The following is a 22,785-nucleotide window of genomic DNA, read 5'->3' as shown; positions in this document are numbered from 1 at the left end:
TAGATAATAGGTGTGTATATGAGTGTCCAATTCGGACACTAGTCATGGCCCACGGGGTTAGGTCGTGACAGATAGTATCTCCACATAATTTTAACATGGAACTTACCTTGTGGATAGCAGAATTATACTTTGTCACAGTTTTAAAATCTTGAAATCGAAGGTGTATCCAGTCATATCGGACTTTTAGTAACATCGTAAGTTTTAGGTGGTGATATCGATCGTTCAAATTAGTCCATAATTTAAGGGGGTCTTCACAGTTAAATATTCGATTTTTAATCCTTCATGAATATGATGACGGAGAAAAAACATGGCCTTTACTTTATCTTGGCTTGATTCTTTATTTTCTTGTTTAATAGTATTACCAAGACCTTTAGCGTCAAGGTTTATTTCAACATCAAGAATCCATGCTAAATAATTTTTTTTGGAAATGTCAAGTGCCACAAACTCAAGTTTTGATAAATTTGACATGATAAAAACTGAAACAAATTAATTTAGAAATAACAAAAACAACTAAAATAAAATTTCTTTAGTAGATATACTCAATATAGAAGTTAATTTATCTGAAAAAAATTAGAGCTTCGTGCTGATAACGTGTTATAATATATATTAACTTAACAAAATAAGAAGGAGAGAGTAAGAGAAAAGAAAGGAGAACAAAGGAGAAATTTATCTGTGTATATTTTCTGTATCTGTGTTTAATCTTACATTGCAGGTGATTACTTATTTATAGCCAAAAAATAAAGTAAAATAGTGAAATATGGGCTCCACTTAAATTAAACAAAATAAATATTTCAAGTAGAAAATTCACAAATATTCCACTTGTCCATTTGTTCTTTTTAACACATAGTAGTTATTCAAATGGAAACGATGAGGTCTAAGAGCCTGTTTGAATGGATTTAAAAAAAATAATTTTTATGTATGAAGTGCTTATAGATTTTGAAGTGCTGAAAGTTATTTTTGTAAATAAGCAGTTGAGTATTTGGATAAAAGTGCTTAAGTTGAAAATAAGTGTTTGAATTTTAGGGTTAAAAGAATAAAAAGGGTAGTTTGATAATTTAGTTAAAATATAAGGGATATAAAAGTAATTTCTATGGTCAAACAAAACGGCTTTAAACATTTAGAAAAAAAAAGTTAGAAATCCTAACTTTTTATTTTTAACTGACTTTAAGAACTTTATGACTTAAAATTAGTATTAGACAAACACGTCCAAAAGCTAAAAAAAGACTTATAGGTTGGTTTGACCAACTTAAAGCCCATGCAATCGTGCTGTAAGTCAATCTTAAAACAACCTCAACTAAGCTAATCTAATTTTACGTATAGTCAAATTAATCTGTACATAAATTGAGCAAATTCAATTTTGGGTCAATTTCGAAGAGTATATAAGCTAAACCCCTTCTTCATCAGTAGCGTCTTCTGCTCCGTCAGCACCAGCTCAAGCTTTAACCATGGTACTTTCCTTCACCATTGCTACACACATTCACTTTTTCTATATTCTTCTTCTCAATCTCTTTTTTCTAAAAATCTAACAAATTTTGTTTCCATGGCATATACACAGGATTACCTGAAAACGGCAGTTCCTTCTAACCTATTCACCGAGCGCGGGTCCAACATCGTCGTCATCAATCCAGGTACTAAACCCTAACTTCTCTCAATTTCGAGTTTTTTTTTTCTTTTTCTGATAGCTAATTACTTAATCAGTGGATAAATTATGTATAATTAAATTAATTTACTGTAATTTAGGTTCCGCAAATATCAGAATAGGATTGGCTCAACATGACACGCCATTCAATATACCTCATTGCATTTCCCGTCGCACTAGTCAATTGCCTAAGCGAAATGTTCAGGATCAAGTAAGGCCAAATTTTTGATTTTTTGTAGTAATGTTTGCAGTTTTATGTGATTTTCCGCAAAATCAAGTTTTGAAGTTTTAATTTATCTTTAGTTTGTCGATCATATTTCAAGTTTGTATTTTTATGTGAATGTGTTTTGATGATTTTTTTTTTTGTGCTTAGATGCTGAATTCTCAGGTTACAACTGCACAGCATATGGAGCGGGAAAGAGCGTATGACATTGTAAGTACAATGGAATATAGTAAACAACGTTTAAATTATATATGTGATCTTGGAAAAAAAAGGTGTTTAAACATATATGTGTGAATATGAAACTTTTATAGATGGATGACATGAATATTTTATAACATAATTTTTTAATTATCAGATCGCGTCGTTATTGAGAATTCCATATTTGGGTGAGGAGGTAGCTAACAGTTCTTATCCACGCAAGGTACCGGAGACAATTCTCTATGCTTTTTAAGTATAATATGAAATTTGTTTCTTGGATTATGCGTGATTTCCATGTAAATGTGTGGTAAGAAATGGTTGTTGGAGCTATTGAAGCTCGATTTTATCAGGAGGATTTTAATGGAATCGAAACTAGTTGAACTACAAAGTATCTGTAGTCATGCTTGCTGGAATACCTCTATTGACAAGCTTCTGCGTGCATTTTGTGTTTATCTGTCCAGATAGGGCGTGTAGACGCATATCCTCCGCAAAATAACATAAACGAGCCAGTGTTCACTTGGACTGATGTTTTCGATAAAGATGTCCCTCATTCTTCAACAACAGGTGTGAACTGTAACCTGTTCATTCTTCGAATGGAGCATTTATTCGTTTAGGTTTGGCTGTTGCATTCTCAATGCTGAATGTTATAGGTGGTGTATAGTTTTCTTGTAAACCAATTATATGTACGCAATATTTGTATGGAATTTGATAACTCTTTTAGTCTACATACATAGACTACTCATTCTTTTTTGCCCGCAAGTGATGTCCAATCCAGTTAGTTGATTTGCAAGTAGCCCCATGTTCTAGGTGACATGACAATATTTTCTGCTGCTAATGTCTAAAGCAGCCGATTGGTTGGCTCTCTATAATACTACGAGTGCTGCTGTGGGTGGTCTAATTCATATTTTCTGGGAGATCTATATGTGTTTAGATATCATCTGATATTCCTGCGTCAAGCTTCTCGGATGACCGATGAGCATTATGACAAGGATATTATACGTCAACTCTTCCATAGTTGATCTGGCCCCGTTTGGCCCTGAAAATTGTGAAATAAAAAAGAGTAGTTTTTGTTTTCAAAGTGAAAAATGGTATTTGGAAATTGGAGTTGTGTTTGTCCAGAATACAAATTTGAGTTATTTATTGAATTCTCGTGAGTGATTTGGGGTGGAAAAAGTTTTTTATTTTTTGGAAAATAATTTTTGGAGTGAAAACATCTTTTTGGTTTTTCCAAATTCTGGAAAATTCCGGAATTCAACTACGGAAAAAAGTAAAAAATATTCATAGCCAAACGGCTTGACTTGGAAATATTATTTTTCTTTCTCAACATCTTGTTTTGAATATTAAGGACTCTTTGGTTATATCTCTACTGGAAATTTAGCTTCTACCATTGTGAATATAGAAGATTTCAATGCTTGTACTCATTAATCAGAACATCCATGTGGGAGAGATGATGTTTTCTGATTGGCTTAGCTTTTGTTGATTTCAATAGTAACTGATACAAGGACATGCCTAGTTTTTTTATTCTGTTGTTTTCACCTTTCTTTCAAGAACGAGTAATTATGTTTTGCAATAGCAGAAGAAGATGCAACCAATGAGGGTGATACCAGCGAGTCCCCCACTCTGAAGGAAAGCAAGATTAAGGTTGAACCTAATTCCAGTGAACGTAAATATAGAGAGTATATATGTGGAGAGGAAGCTCTAAGAATATCCCCAACTGAACCATATTGCTTGCGCCGTCCTATACGTCGAGGTCATCTGAATGTATCTCAACATTACGCGACGCAGCAGGTAATTCTTGTTTCAATATTTCTTTAGATGCATGGAACATTTGAGGTGCCTCTGCGTCTTCCAGTTGTGACTCACAAATTAGCAACTTTACTTTTGAAATCAATGTTTTTGGATTTTCCCGTTCCAATATTTTCATTGAGCATTCGGAAAGGTGTATAAATGTGACTTCTTTCAGAAACACTAGATTTCCAGTGACTATTATGTTAATATAATACTTTGGGAATTTTAGGTTCTTGAAGACCTGCGTACTATCTGGGATTGGATTTTGGTTGAGAAATTGCATATTCCCCATCGTGAAAGAAACATGTATTCTGCAATCCTTGTTATTCCAGAGACATTTGACAATCGTGGTATATATACATTATTTTTTCCCATTCATTTTTTGTGTTTCTGAAACCAGAACTTTGGTAACTTTATCTTTAGGATAGAATCTTGTTATTTCGGACTTTTGGTCAAATCTGCAATATTGGGGAGAAATATTATAAGGTGCATACTCCACTGGATCTTGGAATTTAGCTGCTCATAGTCTAGCTAGCTTTGCTAATTCACATCTGCATAAGGTTTCTTATGTGTTAACCTGAGTTGGTTTGTACATGCCATTGTGTCATCCATGGGACACCTAGTTTTCGTTGATGATGTAATGTGAAGTTTCAGCATTCTTGAGAAAATTAGTACTCCACTAATTGTACTATCAAGAGAGAGATATGTGTGTGTGACAGTGGATCTCCCCAGCGGCTCCAGCCTTAGAGGGCAGGGCTTACCAACATTTGTGCTTATGTGCTATAATAGTAGTTGTCAAGAGACATCTGTGTCTCACAATGGGTCTCCCCAGCGGCTCCAGCCTTAGAGGGCAACATTTGTGTTTGTGTTCTATAATAGTAGGTGGATAGTTCAAATTTGCCCAAGTTGGCCTGAACACCACTATCATTTAAAAAAATATGACAGTGTGTTCTCTTACGTATGTGCTGTCCTGCAGACTGAAATGAGGATAATCAATTTAATTGACAATAGATTGAGCTGAATCCAAAGAGCTGTTCTGGTCTCGTTTCCACTGATTTTGGAAACAGGAATGGTAAGGCGAAGGAGAACAGAAGTATAAGAAGAAGGAAAATTGAAGAGGAAAGGGAAATTAGAATTTGTAGGCCAAAGGGAAATTATATCCCCATGTTCCTTCCTTTTCCTACTGCTAACACCAAACGACGAAATTTCCTTGCCACTCCTAATACTGAAGATAGTGATCCATCATAAGATGGTCTCTCGGAGAATTTCCCTACTCATCCATTATGCGGATTTGAAATTAGAAAAACCAGAATTCAGAACCGGAACTTTAAAAGAGGTTATTGTTATGCATGGAGATGCCCAACAGTTTGGCGAAGAGGACATTTCCCTATGGTTTCCGCAGATTGTCATTCTTATTTCTTTGGTAGGATGTCTTAGTGATTGCTGGTAAGTGACTAATGTTCGGATAGATGAACACAGGTTGGACTGGCGCAATGATATAACATTTTAAAAAGATTTTAGTTTCATCAAATTAAATACAGAAGAATAAGAACAAAACATTAATTTCATGTCAATCTCTACTCTAACTTGCCACTGCTGGTGGCTGATATAGAAGTTCTGCATTTTACTTTCTTCGCCGGGGGAAATTCTTTCAAATTTCACCACCTTCGCTGACTCGTCAATCAAGCCATCCATTATCCTCTTAGTACTTCATCACAAGGAATCTAGTGGCTATCTGGTCATTGGATCTTTTGTGCTTTATTCTCCTGCTTGTTTTGTGTCCATTTCCTAAGAGTGCTTTTTCTTTCATAAAAGCACACTCTTTGCACAAACAAGGTAAAAGAGTTCTCTAAGACTGTAGACGTGGTCAGTGAGGATTCATATAAGCGAACCCAACTTGTTTGGGACTAATGCATAGTTGTTGTCGTTGTTGTTGTATGTGAGTGTGACTTTACCATATGACCACCATTTTCCTTTGTTCATATAGCACTTCTTGTTCCTTATGAAAAATGTAACACTTCTTGTTGTTTATGCAAGCAGAAATCAAGGAAATGCTATCTATCGTGTTGCGTGACTTATGCTTTGGTTCAGCAGTAGTCCACCAGGTGATATTATGTTGCTGTACTTTTTTGGCATTAATGTAAAGTGATTGTATGCACACAAGTCAGACCTAAACCTTCATTGTTATTAACCTGTTCAGAATTTTTTTTCAATTACCGTCCTACATGACAGCATGAACTTTGAAATATATAGATTGCTTCTTCAGTCTAATTTTAGGAAGATCTGATAATTGCTTGTCCTATGCTTTCTAATCAACAATAAAACCAAGAACACTTGTGTGTATGGTATGTATTGTTAAGCAGTGCAATTTAGAGCTATACCTTACTTATTACTACCCTCGTTGCGAGTTTCTAGATAGGCTTGTTGCACTTTATAAAAGGGGATCACATTTATTTTTCTAAGGGAATTTTACTTCTTACGTATTTAATATAGATCAAACTTAATACATTCTATTTTCATTAAATTAAGGAAAATAGGAAGATTTATCTTGTACACCATTACGTTTAGCAATAATTTGCCAACAGATGGACCCAACTTGCTTTCTTATGGAGCACCTATTTCTTGATGAATTGAAAAAAAGAAGGGTCAGAATCTATTAAAAACACTTATTTATTTGAAGTTGGGCATAGTGGGAGGAGGTGCGGGATGATGAGTAAATCTCTTGTATTGTTTACATTAATAGTTTCTGCTCCCCAAGAATCCTATGTTTAGGGTGTCACATCTATGTTATGTTTTTTCCTTCCTAGTTTACTCTTATCATAAACAACAAGAAGAAGAAGAATGAAATCTCACAAGTGGGGAGGGTAGAGTGTACAAAGACCTTACCTCTACCTCATGGAGATAGAGAGGTTGTTTCCAAGACCCTTGGCTCAAGTGCAGCGTGTCAAAGTAATTATGAAAAGGAAAAATGGCAGTAAAGAAATCATGACAATTAATAAGGAAAGCAGTGCATAACATTCGGAAAGGAAAAGTAACAACATCAAAATAGTGTGATAATACAACAACAACAACAACAACAACCCAGTGAAATCCCCCAACATGGGATCTGGGGAGGGTAGAGTGTACGCAGACCTTACTCCTACCAAAGTAGGACGGCTGTTTCCGGGAGACCCTCGGCTCAATAAAAGCATAAAAAGATGTCAGATAAGGCTAAAATAGTGTGATAATGGTAGAACAATAAACAATAGATGACAACAAATATCAAAAGCAAGAAACTACATGTATAAATAAGGTTAATACTATGACATACACAGTGCACAAGACTACCACACTCTTATCATATTCACAAGATCTAAATTTTTTACTCCCCTCGGTTATAGTTTATGTGACAATTTTTTAGTTAGTTTAAAAAAGAGTGGCAATTTTCTAAGTTTGGAACTATTAACATAAACCCCCTATTTTACCCGTAATACAAGCATTTATAGCCACGCTAATGTTATAGCATATTTAATGCTACAAGTTTCAAAAGTCTCCCTTTCTTTCTTGAACTTTGTGCCAGTTCTCATTGATGAAATATTCTTAGTTACCTTACGAGGGATAAAGAAGAAACATTCGAGGATAAAAAGTTTGCTGAAATAGGAAGACTTCACTCTTGAATATATAATCAATCACCTGTTCTTGGAAATGCAGACTACTGAAAACAACTATCTGGAAGTGCTAACGTACCTTGTAATCAACAGTAGGGATGAAAATGTATGAAATCATCTTTGTTATTCATGTTCTGTTTGAATTGATTAAACCAGGAAGGTCTTGCTGCAGTTTTTGGAAATGGTTTATCAACAGCATGCATTGTCAACATGGGAGCTCAAGTGACATCTGTTATCTGTGTTGAGGTATGGTGGCGTTATTTCTGCCTTCTATATGGTTGGGAAGTTACAGTTAAGCACCCTTTTCTGTTACAGCTTTGTTTATAGCACTCCAGTATTAGAAACGGAATCCAGGATAAGGATTCTAGTGACTTTGATACTGGCATACTGCAAGGGTTTTTCCTTGTGTGTGCAGAAGTGGGTGGTGGTTATTACTGGACATGAATCATGATAACATTCCAAAAGTAATTCATGTTACTAAGGTGTCACGACTCACAGTAATGTTAACTTTCCTCTTTATTTCTTTAATAGATTTTCCGAATTGCTCTTGCCTCCTATTATGACAAGTCTTGATTAATACATCCAGTACCATCAATGCTATTGATGCACACCCAAGTATAAAAAAATTTCTCATTACCCATAGTCTCGATACTAGGTTAAAATTATACAAGAAAATTGGGATTCTGAGAGTGCTATTCTATAATTGGCATGATATCTTTCATTACAAAAATTACTTCACTGTGATTACTGCTTCAGCATGAATCCTGTCACTCGAGCAAGAATATCAGGGGCAACCACCCTTGGTCTCCCCAATTGCTCTGCAAATGCCATGTTATCTATGTAGATGACGTACAGTCTATACATCTGCTCTTACTTGAATCATGAAGTGTAGAGAATTCTGTGATATTCTTATGCTTTTTACCAAGAACATCCTGAAAATTTCTATTTGACCTTTATGCTGATCCTCCATATGTCCCTATGCTAATGGTGGATGCTGTTGGACAGGATGGAGTGGCTCTACCCACAACACAGATATCTTTACGTTTTGGTGGAGAGGTGAGCATTCAGTGATAAGTATGGATTTTACTTTGCAGAGTGGAAAAGTCGAGAAGCTCAATTCATATTTATCTTTTTTATGCTTTGCTTTTACTAGATGTTATTTTCATTTTTATTTCTTGTAGATGCCATCTGAGTTTCTTTTTTAAGTAGGGTGAAGCATATAATCGACTGGGAACTTGTTTACTCGGATGTTTCTATTGAATAGTTTTGCAGTCAATAGGCTGCTTATGCTTGACAACTCAAAAGGATTTGCATAGAGAAATTGAAATGAGCTCAAATATCAAGAATCTTTGAGTACCTCAATATAAACGTGTCTTATCCTTGTTCAATTAGTCAATCATTTATGCCTCAATGCCAAACTAGTTTGTTCTGACTTTATACAACAACAACAACATACCCAGTGAAATCCCATCAAGTGGGGTCAGGGGAGGGTAGAGTGTACGCAGACCTTACCACTACCTCGTGGAGGTAAATAGATTATTTCTGAAAGTCCCTCGTCTCAAGTGCATCAAATCCAAGCAAAAGAAGAAGAAAGCAATGAAGAGCATAGCCGTTAATAAGAAAAACAGTGTAAAGTCTACAAGAAAGAAACAATAACTACAACAAAATAAGGCGATAATCGAAACAAATAAACAACAGTCTCGCTTCCCTCATCTTACCTGCCACAGAGGCCACACCCACCTTCTCCTGGATAGCCTCATTCCTAATCTTTCGCTCTTACTATGCCCACACATTCATCTCAATATCCTTATTTCCGCAACATACATCTTCTGAATATGTGAGTTCTTGACTGACCAACACTCCACCCCATATAGTAAGGACGGTCTAATCACCACTCTGTAGAACTTACCTTTGAGTTTAGGTGGTACCTTTTTATCACACAAGACTCCAGAGGCAAGCCTCCATTTCATCCATGCCGCTCCATTGCGGTGTGTGACATCATCGTCGATGTCCCTACTACCCTGGAGTACGGATCCAAGATACTTAAAACTATCTTGCTTGGCAAATAGTCTGTGTGGAAAGCCTTCCTTCTACATCCTCTTCATCCAGCGCAACACTGAACTTGCACTCCAAATATTCCGTTTTGGTCCTGCTCAACCTGAACCCTTTGGACTCCAGAGTCTGTCTCTAAACCTCCGACCTAGCATTAACTCTGTCCCGTGTCTTATCAATCAGTACTATGTCATCCGCAAATAACATACACCATAGACATGGAACCTCCTCCTGAATAGACCGAGTCAACTCATCCTTCACCAAAACTAAATTACTTTTATTGTAAGGCAAATTAAGGGTTCTCAAAACTTGAAATTCTCTAAATCTCATACTTATCGTTTGATAAATATGTAGCAACGATAACGAAAGAATCTCAACTAATTGGTATCACCTTTATGGATCGTAGCTTCCATTGTGTTCTGTTTCCTAGTTAAGTTTGTATACTGATTCTGAGAGATTATAGATCTACAATGGACATGGGCAGACCGTTTTAAGTGACATCTCAGTTTATCCTCTGTTGGGATTTGATTAGTTTTACACTTTTCCACTCCAGTATGACGGTGCATCCTAACATCTGTGTTTCTACAACACCTATATGATATTGGTATTGTAATCGTTCAATAGTATTTGCCTCTCACTTTGTTAGGTATCTTTTTATTGCATAATTGCACCCCTACCAATCTTCCTTTTCAACCATTTCATCGTACTTCTGTATTACATATTTATCTGTCATTCCATTCTCATAGAAGATTGAGTCCGGATATCCAAACTATTTGCATTTGAATATCACAGTCCTGTCTAATCTCACTTCACCTTCAATATTATTATAAGGTTTAAAACTGCAATGCATTGTATTTTATACTTCCTAAATTTTTAGTTTCCAAATTACTTCTCCATAATTGATAGTTCCAAATTTTGGTTGGCTGCTTTGCTAGTTTCGTTTATTAATACAACATCATCTGCAAATAGCATGTACCAAAACCTCATTATATATGTTGTTAATTCATCCATAATTAGGGCAATTAAGTATGGGCTCAAGGCAGATCTCTAGTGTAAACTCACAGTCATGACTCCTTTGTTTCTCCTTTCGCAGTTCTAACACTTGGAACTGCTCTTTCATACATGTCCTCTGCGTGATATTAATAGTTTAGATGTGTTATTTTTTCTTCTCGCGCACTTACCAAATGGACTTTTCTGGACACCCTATTATATGCTTTTCTAGGTCAATTATCTATCATGTAGGGATCATTTTCCTCTCCCTATAAAGTTACTTCTATCTTAGATCTATTGCTCGTGACTCAAAACTGATTTCACCTTTGTAATATCCCCAAGTCTATATTCTATAACTTTATTCCAAAGATCTATCATATGATGCAAAGTTCAATATTATGATAATTAGCACAAACTTAAATATCCCTTGTTCTTATATACCGGAACAAACTTTCCTTCTCCACCATTTGGTATCTTTCTAATTTTTAATATTACTCCAACCTCTGACATACTTCAACCTCTATAGGATTCCTAGTGGTGTTTTTTTTTGCTAACCCTAATATTTTTCAGGAAATCCCCCCCCCCCCTTTTTTTTTGCAGGGCTGACGCTATAAGTGTACCTAAGGTTTTATTTGTCACGGATTTATGAAAATTTGTAAAGTTATCTGATAGACTTTACTGCTGAAATAGTAAATAAAGGAACAAATACTGCTGTTTCACACTAGATACACTGATATTGCAACAAGAAGCCTGAAAAACAATCACTAGGACACTGCCAACACCATAAATTACATCCTAAGACATGAATGAACTAAATTTAGTTATATAATACAAAACCTACGATTAAACAGATCACCACCTTACTAGACATTCGAAAAGCTAGAACGCTCCTAGAATTCCCTTTTCCTTTTGCTGAACCCCCTCTTCTAACTGCCTCACCCCTTTTTCTACAGAGAAAACCACCCCGTAACTGTCTCATGACAGTTACTAAGTCTTTTAATTGTTTATTTTTGTCTCCTGGAATAAACTTTTATAACTTGAGGCACATCATTACCCTTCTTATTTATGCTGTCCGATAGATCAAATAGCATCTCTATCTCTCATTTTATTCTCTGTTTCATGTTAAAGCATTTTGGAAATTGTCTCTAATTAACTGAATTTGGTTCACGTCTTTAACTCTCTGTCACCACCATATTAGATAATATCATTTTTCTCCGCTGTTTGCACCCTTGCTTTTCGTACTAGTTGTCTGAGGCTTTACCTCATTCTTTACTAATGGCCTTTTTTTTTTCTCATAGATTTCTTGTACCAATGTCTGGTTTTACTCTGCTCTTTGCATCTCATTTCACCATGTAGGTCTTTATACCTATTTGGAATTTTTCTTGATAAAAAGAGATCGATGAACTGTCTTTCGGCTATGAATCACCTCAGGGGTTCAAGAATCGAATAAAGAAGATTTAAGAAGTTGCAGAAGCTAAAAACAGAAATTAAAGAATACAAAATTGAACATAACAACCAGCTGATACAACAACAACGGAAGTCATAATCTCTTCGATCTCTTCATTTACGTGCTAAAATAGATCAAGAGATATGGTAGCAAAATGGAACCAGTCTTTTCTTTGTTTGCTGTAATCATAATCAAAGGGAGCTGCTTTAGGGATTTTTTGGAAAATCCTGGGGTGTCTTTGTTTTCAAGTGTTGATACATAATATAATTAAATAATTAAAAGTGTGCTCTCACTAATAGCTTAAGCTTTTAGATGAGATGGTTACACATTTCAACATCAATCTTGAAGCAATTTATTAAGTTCTCGGCTTCTCACTCTTCTGTTTTTCCTCGATGATTTTTTTAATTCCCTTTCGTCTTTCTTAGCCAAATTCTGTCTTTTTTCTAAAAAAAATTCTAACAGGATATATCAAGATGCCTTCTCTGGACTCAGAGGCATCATCAAACATGGCCACCGATTCGGACTGATGCCCTGTCAAAGCCTGTAGATTTGCTGATGCTCAACAGACTTAAGGAGTCCTACTGTCAAATCAAAGTGAGTTTCCTAATATTTAGGAAAATACAAATTTAAGGGTTTCAACATTTATATGCTAGAAACATGTATAACCCATTACTGGATGTTCCTCACACTTCGGTAATCAACATATGAAGCTGAGATTGTATATCCAATAATGTCCTTGGGATGAATAGAGACAATAAGCGGATGATGTTCAGTCTATTTGTTCGATTTATCATCTTCTATTGTAATACCGCACCGTTTATAATTACTCTAGTTATGAATATGATGCATCCTTACATGAACACCTAAATGTTTAATTTATTCCACTGTCCAGGAGGGGGAAGTAGAAGCTGTTGCTATGGTACATTCATATGAAGATGGAATGTCACCTGGATCTCATAAGACTAGGCTGACTGCTCTTAGTGTATACCTCTTAACTTCATAATCTTCTTGTATTTATTTTGCTTTTGTTGAAGAGGATGTGCGATTAACGCCATTTGTTTTACTTTCACATTCTAACTTTTCGAAAATAGATTTTGCTTATGCTTCATAATTTTCTGGGGCAACAGTTCCAATGCAATAGATCACAAGGTTACTGTTTACAAGGAAGTGCAGCTAGTGTTTTTTGTCATGGTTATATTACTTGAATTGTCTAATCCAAACAAGTTTTTTATTAATCATAATTCAAAGAAAAATCCAAAATTAATTCATGACATGCTTTTGCAATTGAAGCTGAGATTTCACGTGAGCAATTGTGACGTGAACATGAGATCCCATGTTAACAATTAGCCAAATCTTTTATAGTATCAAATTCCATCTGTATTTCAAAAGAAAAGGACAGATTTAGTACTTGCTGATAAAGCTGAACTGTTGAATTAACAAGGGTTAATATTAAGTGCTTTGTGCCTGAGTTGCTAATACAGGTTCCCCCAATGGGTTTATTTTACCCAACGCTTTTGGTTCCAGATGTATATCCTTCGCCACCCCGCTCTTGGTAAGTTAAGTACATGTGATGTCACTAAATCCTTTCTCCCTCCTTCCATGCTCAGTTATTGCATCTAAATAGGTTTAATGATTATGATGATATGCTTGAGGACACATGGCACGACTTCCCTAGTGGTGGTGCATATCCAATGTGGGAGAGCTACCCAATTTTCCAAACAAAACCAAAGAAAGAAGATATCATTGGACTTGCTGAAGCTATTACAAAGAGCATTCTCTTGACAGGTGATAATAGCAATCTATTCTATAATTTAGTAGAATTTGAATATACTCTCTCTGAACCTTGTTTCATACAATTGACAGGGCGTATTGACCTACAGAGAAAGTTGTTTTGCAGCATGCAACTGGTTAGTTATTTTGACATTCAACCTATAGTTATTGTCATGTGGTTCGAAATGTGATATTTTTCAATTCTTCAGATTGGTGGAGCTGCATTGATTTATGGTCTCATTCCTGCTGTGGAGGAAAGGTTTGTTTCAAGTCTAGTTTTGCCTAAATTTAAATGGAAAAAGAAAACAATGCCCCTCTTGCTAGAAGTTGGTCATAACTATATGTACATATAATATATTTCACTCTCTGTTTAGAAGATTTTTAAAGCATAATTTGACGATTGCATTTTGGTATGTTATCAGGTAAGTGTTAATAAGTAGAATGTTCACAATTTTCTAATTTATAGAAATGGTTTAGGAGATCACTAGTATGCTTTGATGCTTTTTCTTTCTAAAAAAATTAGTATGCTTTGATGCTTTTATGCTAACCTCACTTTTTTCATATGCAGAGTTTTACATGCAATTCCTTCACATGAAGCAATTGACACTGTAGAGGTAAGTTTTGAGCTTTTGATTTCTTTCCATTCTAGTTGTTAGGTCGTTCTTCAATATGCATTTCCGAACAATCTCATGTACCTTTATATCTTCTTTTTGCCAAATGCATATGTCCGGCTTCTTGATTTAATCAAATAGATTTTATATCAGTCCTGCCCCATTATCACCCTAAGATTTCCTGTTTGGCCTTTTCAAATATATCCTTCAGATGCTTAAGTTGTTTTTAGCATGCTGAAGACCATAAATGGGGAAAACAAATGGAAAAGGGAAAGGAGAATGCAAAAATGAATATATGAGAGTTCCTTGGTGTTTCCTCAGGAATCATGCACATCTTTTGCTCTCACATGTTGATGACGATTTAGAGCCTGTTCGACTTAGCTGATTGAAACTTGCTGATAAGCATCAAGTACTAATAAGGTCGTTTAAGGGAAGTCCCAAAACTGATAATAAGCCGTTGATCTGTTTGGTGAAAATGTGTTGATAATCACTTTTATCTTTTAAAATGACTTAAACGCTTTAAAGTGTTCACACTAAAAAGAAGTTGATTATGTGGCACCTTGAGCCATTTCTTTTAGAAGGAGTTGATTATTGCAAGATTCTTAATTCTAATTGATTCAACTATAAATTAACTTATGTATCAATTTACTCTAAAATTGATTAGATAGAATTACTTTTAGTGAATGTAAATTATTTTAAGATAAATGCAATAGACCTAAGGGCAAAAGAAGAACAAATGGTGAAAATGGAATGAAGAGGGAGTTAGGAGTTTTCTATGAGAAGGGTAATTTGGGGATTGAAAAGTACTAGAGATTAAATAGTAGAAGTTCTTGTCAAACCAAAATGCTTATAGCCAAGTGTTGGGTGTGATTAATTTATGAATTTTGGCCGATTTTGGCATATTAGCACTTTTAGTATTTACCGAACGTGTAGATAAGCCAAAACTTAAAGGCCTACCCAAATACCCTTTTAGAGAGTTTCTTCTATGTTCCTTCTTTTCCTCTTTTTTCTTTCTGACAGATAAAGCAATCTAATTAAGATTCATATATGGAATCAATTGCCAAAAGACGATTTTTGAAGTGTTTTTTGTTCTGTTCTTGATTCATATAGTCGACACCAACTTGCTCGGATGAAGCGTAGTAATTGTCGTTGCCATTTTTTCCCTGTATGTAGAATTTCTTCACCAACTAATCCAACTTGTTGGTTTACATATGTAAAATGGAACATGTGGGTAAACATTTGGAATGAAACTTTGAAGAATCTTTGGGTCTTGAATAGGTGCAATAGAAACTAGTATGTATGGATGCCCATCTTTTTTTTGGGCCCATACTGTCCTTGCAGACTTTCATCATTTTGTTTTCTTGTCAACTTTTATTCTTTTTTATATAGTAAGTTGCTGTCAGGAATCTGCATTTACGTTTGTATGTACATAAATCAGGTCTTGCAATCGAGAACAAATCCAGCATTTGTGTCATGGAAAGGCGGAGCAGTAAGTAGACACTATTTTTATTAGAGGTTCTGCTTAATGTCCATCACACTATTTTTTAATAGCTAAATCCTACATTCTGGTAATATGGCTTTGATACACTTTCGGGCTTCGTATAAGAAGTTATTATAAGGAGGTGGTAGATGATTAGCAGGCAAGGTAGCTCCTCACACCACAGATAAAGAAAAAGAAAAAAAGGATTTGATAAATAATAACTATCTATTATAGCATTACCTGAAGTGTGTTTTTGTCACTAAGGACATCAAGGGCACTGAAGAGTTTGAACAGCATAATGGGGCTGCTAATCGCATCAACTGATTACTCCAGCTACATGGTTTAAAGAACAGTTGACGCCATTGAACCTATTTTTGTGCATAATTTATGAATAGTATCTCTCAGTTCAAGATAGGAGCCTTAGAGGGACAAGCATTGTATTGTCTCATACTTTTTGTTTAATAAACTTAGTTCCTGAAGAAGACTAACTGGTACACTATTACACTTGGTAGAATTCTTCTTTTCGAATAACCACCAGGTGAATTTGAGATTGCTATTATGCAGCAGGCTAAAATGTACTTATCTTGTTGAGACAATTTTCTCTTAATCATGCGTAAGGTGATACCTGTTTCACCAGATCCTGCATCATGCTTCACTTTTGAGTTTGTATGAGAACTCTATAGGATCACTTCTTCACACTCTAAATATATCTCTGCAGATCCTTGGAATTCTTGATATTAGCAGGGATGCCTGGATTCATCGAGAGGACTGGATTAGAAGTGGGATTCACATTGGCAGTGGTAGAAAGTACAAGGATTCATATTTTCTTCAAGCACAGGCAATGTGCTATATAAATTCATAAGAGGTACAACTGAAAGTTGCTCTAATTTATCCATTGGTATATTTATTTTCACATACATCTCAGTTTAACAAACAATCTGTGCACGTTTTAGACGTTGGCTTTTATTTTTGCTTCAGATAGTGGGAAGTGGAAGAAGGAAAGGGTTGGGGGATTAATCTAGAACTGACGAGGGAATTGAACAGTTACGATCATTGTCTTTCCTTTTCCTCTTGTCAAGACATGATTCTTGTCCTTGCCTTCTGATATCTTGTTATTGGTATAGTGCTGGACTGATGGGGATGGGAGTATATGCTTTCATATCGTTGTAATTGTAGAAGAGATTTTGAGAGATCACACTGGGAAGTAAAAAAATTGAGCAAGTTTTGGTCATCAATGTTTTGCGTTTTACACGTGTATTCACAATTGTTTGAGATGGAAGGTGAGGCTTAGCGTAACCGGTAAAGTTGCTTGCAATGTGACCATGCCATGTTACCTCATCACATGTTCGAGCCTTGGAAACAACCTCTTACAGAAATGCAGAGTAAGGTTGTATACAATAGACCCTTGTGGTTCGGCCCTTCCGGGTGCCCTTTTATTCAGAATTGTTCGAGATAGAAGAAAAATTCAAGGAGTCTGTGTACAGACATACATCTAGACAACACGATCACATTTATACACATTATTATTTCAATCGATAAGTAAGAAATAAATGTTTGATCTCCTCTTCTGCTTCTTTTCTTTTTTTTTCGTTTGCTCAGTTTTGGATGCTTTTAGAAGTTCTTAGAGGTGGGTTAGACCTTGCTTCTCATATGAAATGAGAGAGAGATATTGAATTTTATGTTCAATCAAATAATATCACATAAAATGTGATGGACAGAAAAAGAAATATATATTTTGGAAGTTGATATTTGAGTACTTGAGTCTGTTGAATTTTGTTTCTTTTGGTTTTCCATGCGGTGATTGGTACTCTTTTTAGGGGATGATTAATTCGGACTCGTGTCAAAAAATTTACTTCCTTAAATAAGATGATTTTATTTTCAAGACTTGGAACCAATGACATCTTAGTTAAAGATGTATCGAACAAATATAATTCATTGTGATGAACAAAATGGATCTATTCAATTTTATTTTATGTTTTTATATGAATCACAAAGAGTGAACCTAATAAGTAATAACGAAAGTTTTATTAGGGGACCGGAGCAAGCTATCATGAGATAAAAGATCTTCTTTTCAAAGAAATTTGATTCGATTCGGGAGTTGAAGAGGAGGAGAATTCTCAACTTTGTGGAACATTCATAGGGTTGGTTTGCATGTGAATAATTAACTTCTAGGGAGGAATTTAATTAGTCAAATAAATAGAATTATCGTGCTATATCAAATACTAAACCATGCAGTCATCAAAATTCGGCGCATTGATCAAAAGCAAAACAGTTTGATGACCTTTGGTTGGTATCAGGGGTGGGCATAATTATTAGAAAATTGGATTGAACCCAACACAGTGATATTAGAGGGGTTAAAATGGTCATTTGGCAAACAATTACTTATTTCTATTTTATGCACTTCACACTTCTCTACTACTCAGCTTTTTTATAATTTCTTCATTACTTTAGAAAATTTTGAATTAATATATTTTCAGAATATTAGTTGGTGCTCCCCCCCCCCCCTCCCCCCCCCCCCCAAAAAAAAAAAAAAAAGTGGTTACAATTTACATATTAATCCAAGCAAGGAAAAGAAGTAATTAATCAAGAATCAATAAACTACTACTTCTCTTTGATTTAATTAATATGGAAGACATAGCTAGTCAATTACAGATTGAATTGTGATATCTTAATCGCTAAAGTATCACATTAAAGATTGAATTGAAACACTCAAGATGTTTTTTTTCCTTGCCTAGTTGAATAAAGATCACAACTGCCCTTAAACTATTTATAATGAACAAAAATATCCTTTATTTATAATTTGAGCTAAAAATATCTTTGGCGTCAGTACTTTAATCCAAAAATAATCTTATTATTATTTAATGGGTCAAAAAATATCCTTTTTCAAAAAATGAAATTATACAATTTTAATTGATAAAGTGGTTTAAAAAAACAAAACAAGAATAGAGTTCCTTAAAAGTAATATTTTTATAAGGAACAAGATTTGTTTTTAAAAAAATATATATTTATTTGAAAAAGGACATTTTGGACCCATTTTGTAATAATAGGGGCATTTTTGACCTATTAAATAACAACAAAAGCATTTTTGAACCAAAGTATTGACGATAAAGATATTTTTGGACCAAACTACAAACGGAGAACATTTTTGACTCTTTTCCATTGATTTATTGCAAAATTTTATGCACTTCACACTTTGTTCTCTATTACTTAGTTTTCCAATTATTATTTTCTTTACTTTTAGAAAAATATGAATTAACATCTTCTAAAAATATTAGTTGGTACACCAAAAAGTGGTTACAAATCCTAACAAGGAAGTAAAGGATGAATCGAAAAATTTCTTCTCCTCTTTTGACTCAGTTAAACACTTACAGGAACAACAGAACTCGTCAACTACAAATTAAATTATGATATCTTAATCTTAATTGTAACACTTAAAAGTTTTGGCCTAGTTGGTTGATTTATTGTGAATTGCTTAAAACATAAATTAAGAGAGGAAAAAAGATAAGAAAATATTCTATATAAAGGGTGGATAAATTATTTTAGTATAGTCAAAAAATGAGTCAAAAAAGTTCTTCCAAATCTTGTAGAGTATAACAAAAACTAGTGTTAGGGGTTAATTGATTCCCTCTTTGCCTATGCTTTTGGATTGGGTCTTTATTTAGTCCATTCATTTCTGTATATTCTTTTTTTTTTTCAAAGGTGATTTAACTATGACCCACCATGGACACTGAGACTGGGGCACATAAAGAATATTTAGAAATTATGTTTGTTCTAAACTGATGTACTAAGAGGTCTTTTGGTTCCTAGATAAGATTAAATATGTTCGAGGTTAAATTTATATTTTATTTGATTGAATGTATAATTTAATTGGGATATATATATATATATTACAAATTTATTCAAAATTAATTTAAATATTTGTATTTCACCTTGTTTTATCTAATTAAATTTATTTTATCTCATCTTTCAAGTGAAATAAATTAATCCAATAATTATAATTTCGAAATAACTTAGTTAGCTAACTGAGCAATCCCCGTAAGATTTTAGGTTGCATAAGATAATATTTGGAAAAAAAAGAAGAGATAAGTATCAAAAATACACATAAACTATCAATCTTTTTTGAGTTTCATACCTAAACTATTGAAAATGTGAGTTTCATACATAAACTATCACTTCTCAGTTTGAGAAACACATCTCAGTGGTGTGTGTAATACACTCTCTCTACTCTCTCTATTTTTTGAACTTTTTTGTCACATGGCTAAAATATTCTATATTGATAAAAATTAAATAAACTATTAATATTAGTTAAAAATTAAAACTAAAGTATTTCTATCCCAAAAAAAGAAATTATTTTTTAAAAAAAAAGTTATTTTTCTCACTCGTGTGTATGTATCTAACACAAAAAGAGAAAAAAATTAGCAGCGGAGGATTAGGTGTGGTGGGGTAAAAAAAAAAATTTAAAAAAATGTAAAAATAATATCTAAATTATTATTTGAAGGGGGAGGGGGAAGATGAAGTAGAAATTTTTTTAAAAAAACTTTTATAAAAGAAATTTAGAAAATAAAAATAAAACAAAAAAAATCGGGTGGGGGGGGGGGAGGAGGGGAGTATGGTGAGAAAAAGTGGTGGAGTGGGGTAGTAAAAATATTTTATATTTTATTTTATATTTTTTTAGGGTGGGATAGTGATATTTTAATATTTAATTTTAACTAATTCTAAGAATTTATTTAATTTTTGTCTAGGTGAAATATTTTGTCTATGTGAAGTCTGATGTGACAAATTTTTTAAAATGAAAGAGAGAGTGTAGCACACAGACCATGGTGAGAGTAGAATAAAAGAGAGAGAGAGAAATGTTTTTCAAACTAAGAAGTGATAGTTTATGTATGAAACTCACACCCCCAGTAGTTTAGGTATGAAACTCAAAAAAAGGATAGTTTAGGTGTGTTTTTGACACTTATCTCTAAAAAGAATAACAATAATGATATATAGTATTCCACAATATTTATTTTGTAATAACAGTTATTGCGGAATACTATATATCAGACCCACCAAAGTCAATATCTCACATCTCCAACTGGGGCATCTAGATATCTCCTTTTCACATGTCCGAACCATGTCAAATTCAACTTCGCTTTTATTAATTTGTCCATCACAGAGGCAACACACACCTAGCCTCGAATATCTTCATGATTTCTTATCCTATCTCGCCTAGTAATGCCAACACATTCATCTTAAATTCTCATTTCCACTACTTTAAGTCTTTTGAATATGGGAGCTTTTAGTCGACCAACACTCCTTATATTGCTAATTTTACATCATTATTCCTATATTACTTTACAATATAATATTTATTCGTAATCTAGGTATAACTTGTCTCTAATCAAATGATCTCTTATGTGTAAGTTATGTCCTCAAATCTTTTCATCGAACCAACTAATTCAAAGTTCACTCTATTTTAGGAACAGATCCAAAATTTTACCTACAAATTTATGGATCCAAAATTTTTTAATTTAATTTAAAATTTTTATAAAAACACGTAATTTCAAATATCTAAATTAGTCTCGATCTTGCAGCTCTTTATTATAATTTTTTAATGTTTTATAATATTACGTTTGATTAAAAACGAAATGATCCAAAGTTTGAAATGTGTGACAGCACAATGAGACAATGAAGATAACTCGATATCTCCGATCCAAACGTGCGTTGTCGTTTCAAGGATTACAAACAGCCACGTAAGTATAATCATAGCCGTTGAATTATCACATCAGCTGTCAGACAATGTACGATGATGATATGGTTCCACGTGCGGGTAAAATAGCACATATTTTCCTCATAATTTATTAATTACGTGGATTTTAAATTGTCAATCAAATGTCGTATTAATTTTATATATGAATAATTTATTTTTTATTTACCTATCAAATATCAAAAAATATTGACACGTAAATAATTTATTTCTTATCAACCTATTATAAGATAATGTAATTTACATAAATTTCATAGTATTAAAAACTAATTATATTACCTACTCTTTTTCAAATTATAAAAATCCCTTAAAGGTTCTGAATTTCGGATACATCACTGGACTTTCGAATATATTAACATACATCCAGATACATAGGGGGATGTATCTGAGAAGGAAAGGGATGTATCAAAGAGGAAATAGAACATCCGGATACATAGGAGAGAGATGTATCCGAGAGGGGGTAGGAATGTATGAGCGAGAGGAGAGTGATATATCTAAACGGAGATTTTAAAAAAAAATAGTAATTTTTTAAAAATATTATGATAAAATAAAATATGTATTTCAATAATTTTTCCTAAAGGTTAAACTTATCAAGTGTACAATCGAACGGATATTTCCAAGGAAGTTTGAAATTTTTTCCAAATAATAATTTGAAACTATTTGAGATGTGTTTTCAGTTTTTACATGAACAAATGGAAAAGCTTATCTTATTAAAGTTTTTTATCATGGTTTTTAGTTTTTACAATTGAAAAAAAAAAATCACTTATTTTATGGACTAAGTTGGTTTATGATTTGCCCTTTAATAGAAAGAGTGACGTTGGGTTAAGGATCCAATTAGCTATATATGCAAGGCTTTTGAACTATTGAGATTATCGCCTCGAATGGATTTATAAAATATGCGATTTAAATTTAGTCAAAGTTTTAATATAGACTCCAAACATCGAGCACATAGAAAACTACATGTATAAATAAAATTTAAATTTCTAATCAACTTAATTTATAAAATCACTATTCTTATACTAATTTTAAAGTAAAAAATCTTCACGTAAATTAAAAGCAGATAAGTAAATACGCACTGTGCAACATAAATATTCTGGCTCTTTCTTTGACCTTTGACTGAAAATCTCTCCACAGCCACGTGTTATCCACATGCCCCCTATATAAACCCCCTATTTTCTTCTCTTCCGCATTCAC

The 22,785-nt window shown here is 33.8% G+C and overlaps 1 protein-coding gene across 7 annotated transcripts; it reads left to right on the top strand.

Annotated features, from left to right (window-relative positions):
• Positions 1 to 1,343: 1,343 nt before the first annotated feature.
• Positions 1,344 to 19,576, top strand: LOC129883105 (actin-related protein 9). Of its 7 annotated transcripts, none has more exons than XR_008765873.1 (22): positions 1,344 to 1,448; positions 1,556 to 1,628; positions 1,741 to 1,850; positions 2,013 to 2,072; positions 2,218 to 2,283; positions 2,522 to 2,624; positions 3,634 to 3,848; positions 4,078 to 4,198; positions 5,889 to 5,953; positions 7,652 to 7,741; positions 8,501 to 8,551; positions 12,447 to 12,578; positions 12,877 to 12,966; positions 13,466 to 13,536; positions 13,609 to 13,769; positions 13,848 to 13,891; positions 13,964 to 14,013; positions 14,323 to 14,368; positions 15,804 to 15,854; positions 16,564 to 16,710; positions 16,824 to 16,888; positions 16,970 to 17,094. XR_008765873.1 is itself a non-coding variant. In XM_055957688.1 (21 exons), exons 1-20 carry the CDS (start codon positions 1,446 to 1,448, stop codon positions 16,705 to 16,707), a joined length of 1,746 nt encoding a protein of 581 aa, XP_055813663.1. In that variant the 5' UTR covers positions 1,344 to 1,445; the 3' UTR covers positions 16,708 to 16,710; positions 19,545 to 19,576. The 7 variants fall into 7 exon arrangements, 5 of the variants coding, with proteins under 5 accessions (XP_055813663.1, XP_055813664.1, XP_055813662.1 ...); XR_008765874.1 differs by having other exon boundaries at positions 16,799 to 16,888; XM_055957688.1 differs by lacking the exons at positions 16,824 to 16,888; positions 16,970 to 17,094 and adding an exon at positions 19,545 to 19,576.
• Positions 19,577 to 22,785: the final 3,209 nt, after the last annotated feature.

This window comes from Solanum dulcamara, chromosome 3 (genome assembly GCF_947179165.1).
Source record: "Solanum dulcamara chromosome 3, daSolDulc1.2, whole genome shotgun sequence".
Classification (NCBI taxonomy): domain Eukaryota; kingdom Viridiplantae; phylum Streptophyta; class Magnoliopsida; order Solanales; family Solanaceae; genus Solanum; species Solanum dulcamara.
This window is presented reverse-complemented; position numbering and strand designations above follow the sequence as displayed.

Excerpts from the sequence above, each read along its gene's own strand:
- LOC129883105 (XM_055957688.1), top strand. Across the intron at positions 2,625-3,633 it reads CCCTCATTCTTCAACAACAG|CAGAAGAAGATGCAACCAAT; the intron begins GTGTGAACTGTA and ends GTTTTGCAATAG. Across the intron at positions 13,770-13,847 it reads AAAGAGCATTCTCTTGACAG|GGCGTATTGACCTACAGAGA; the intron begins GTGATAATAGCA and ends TACAATTGACAG.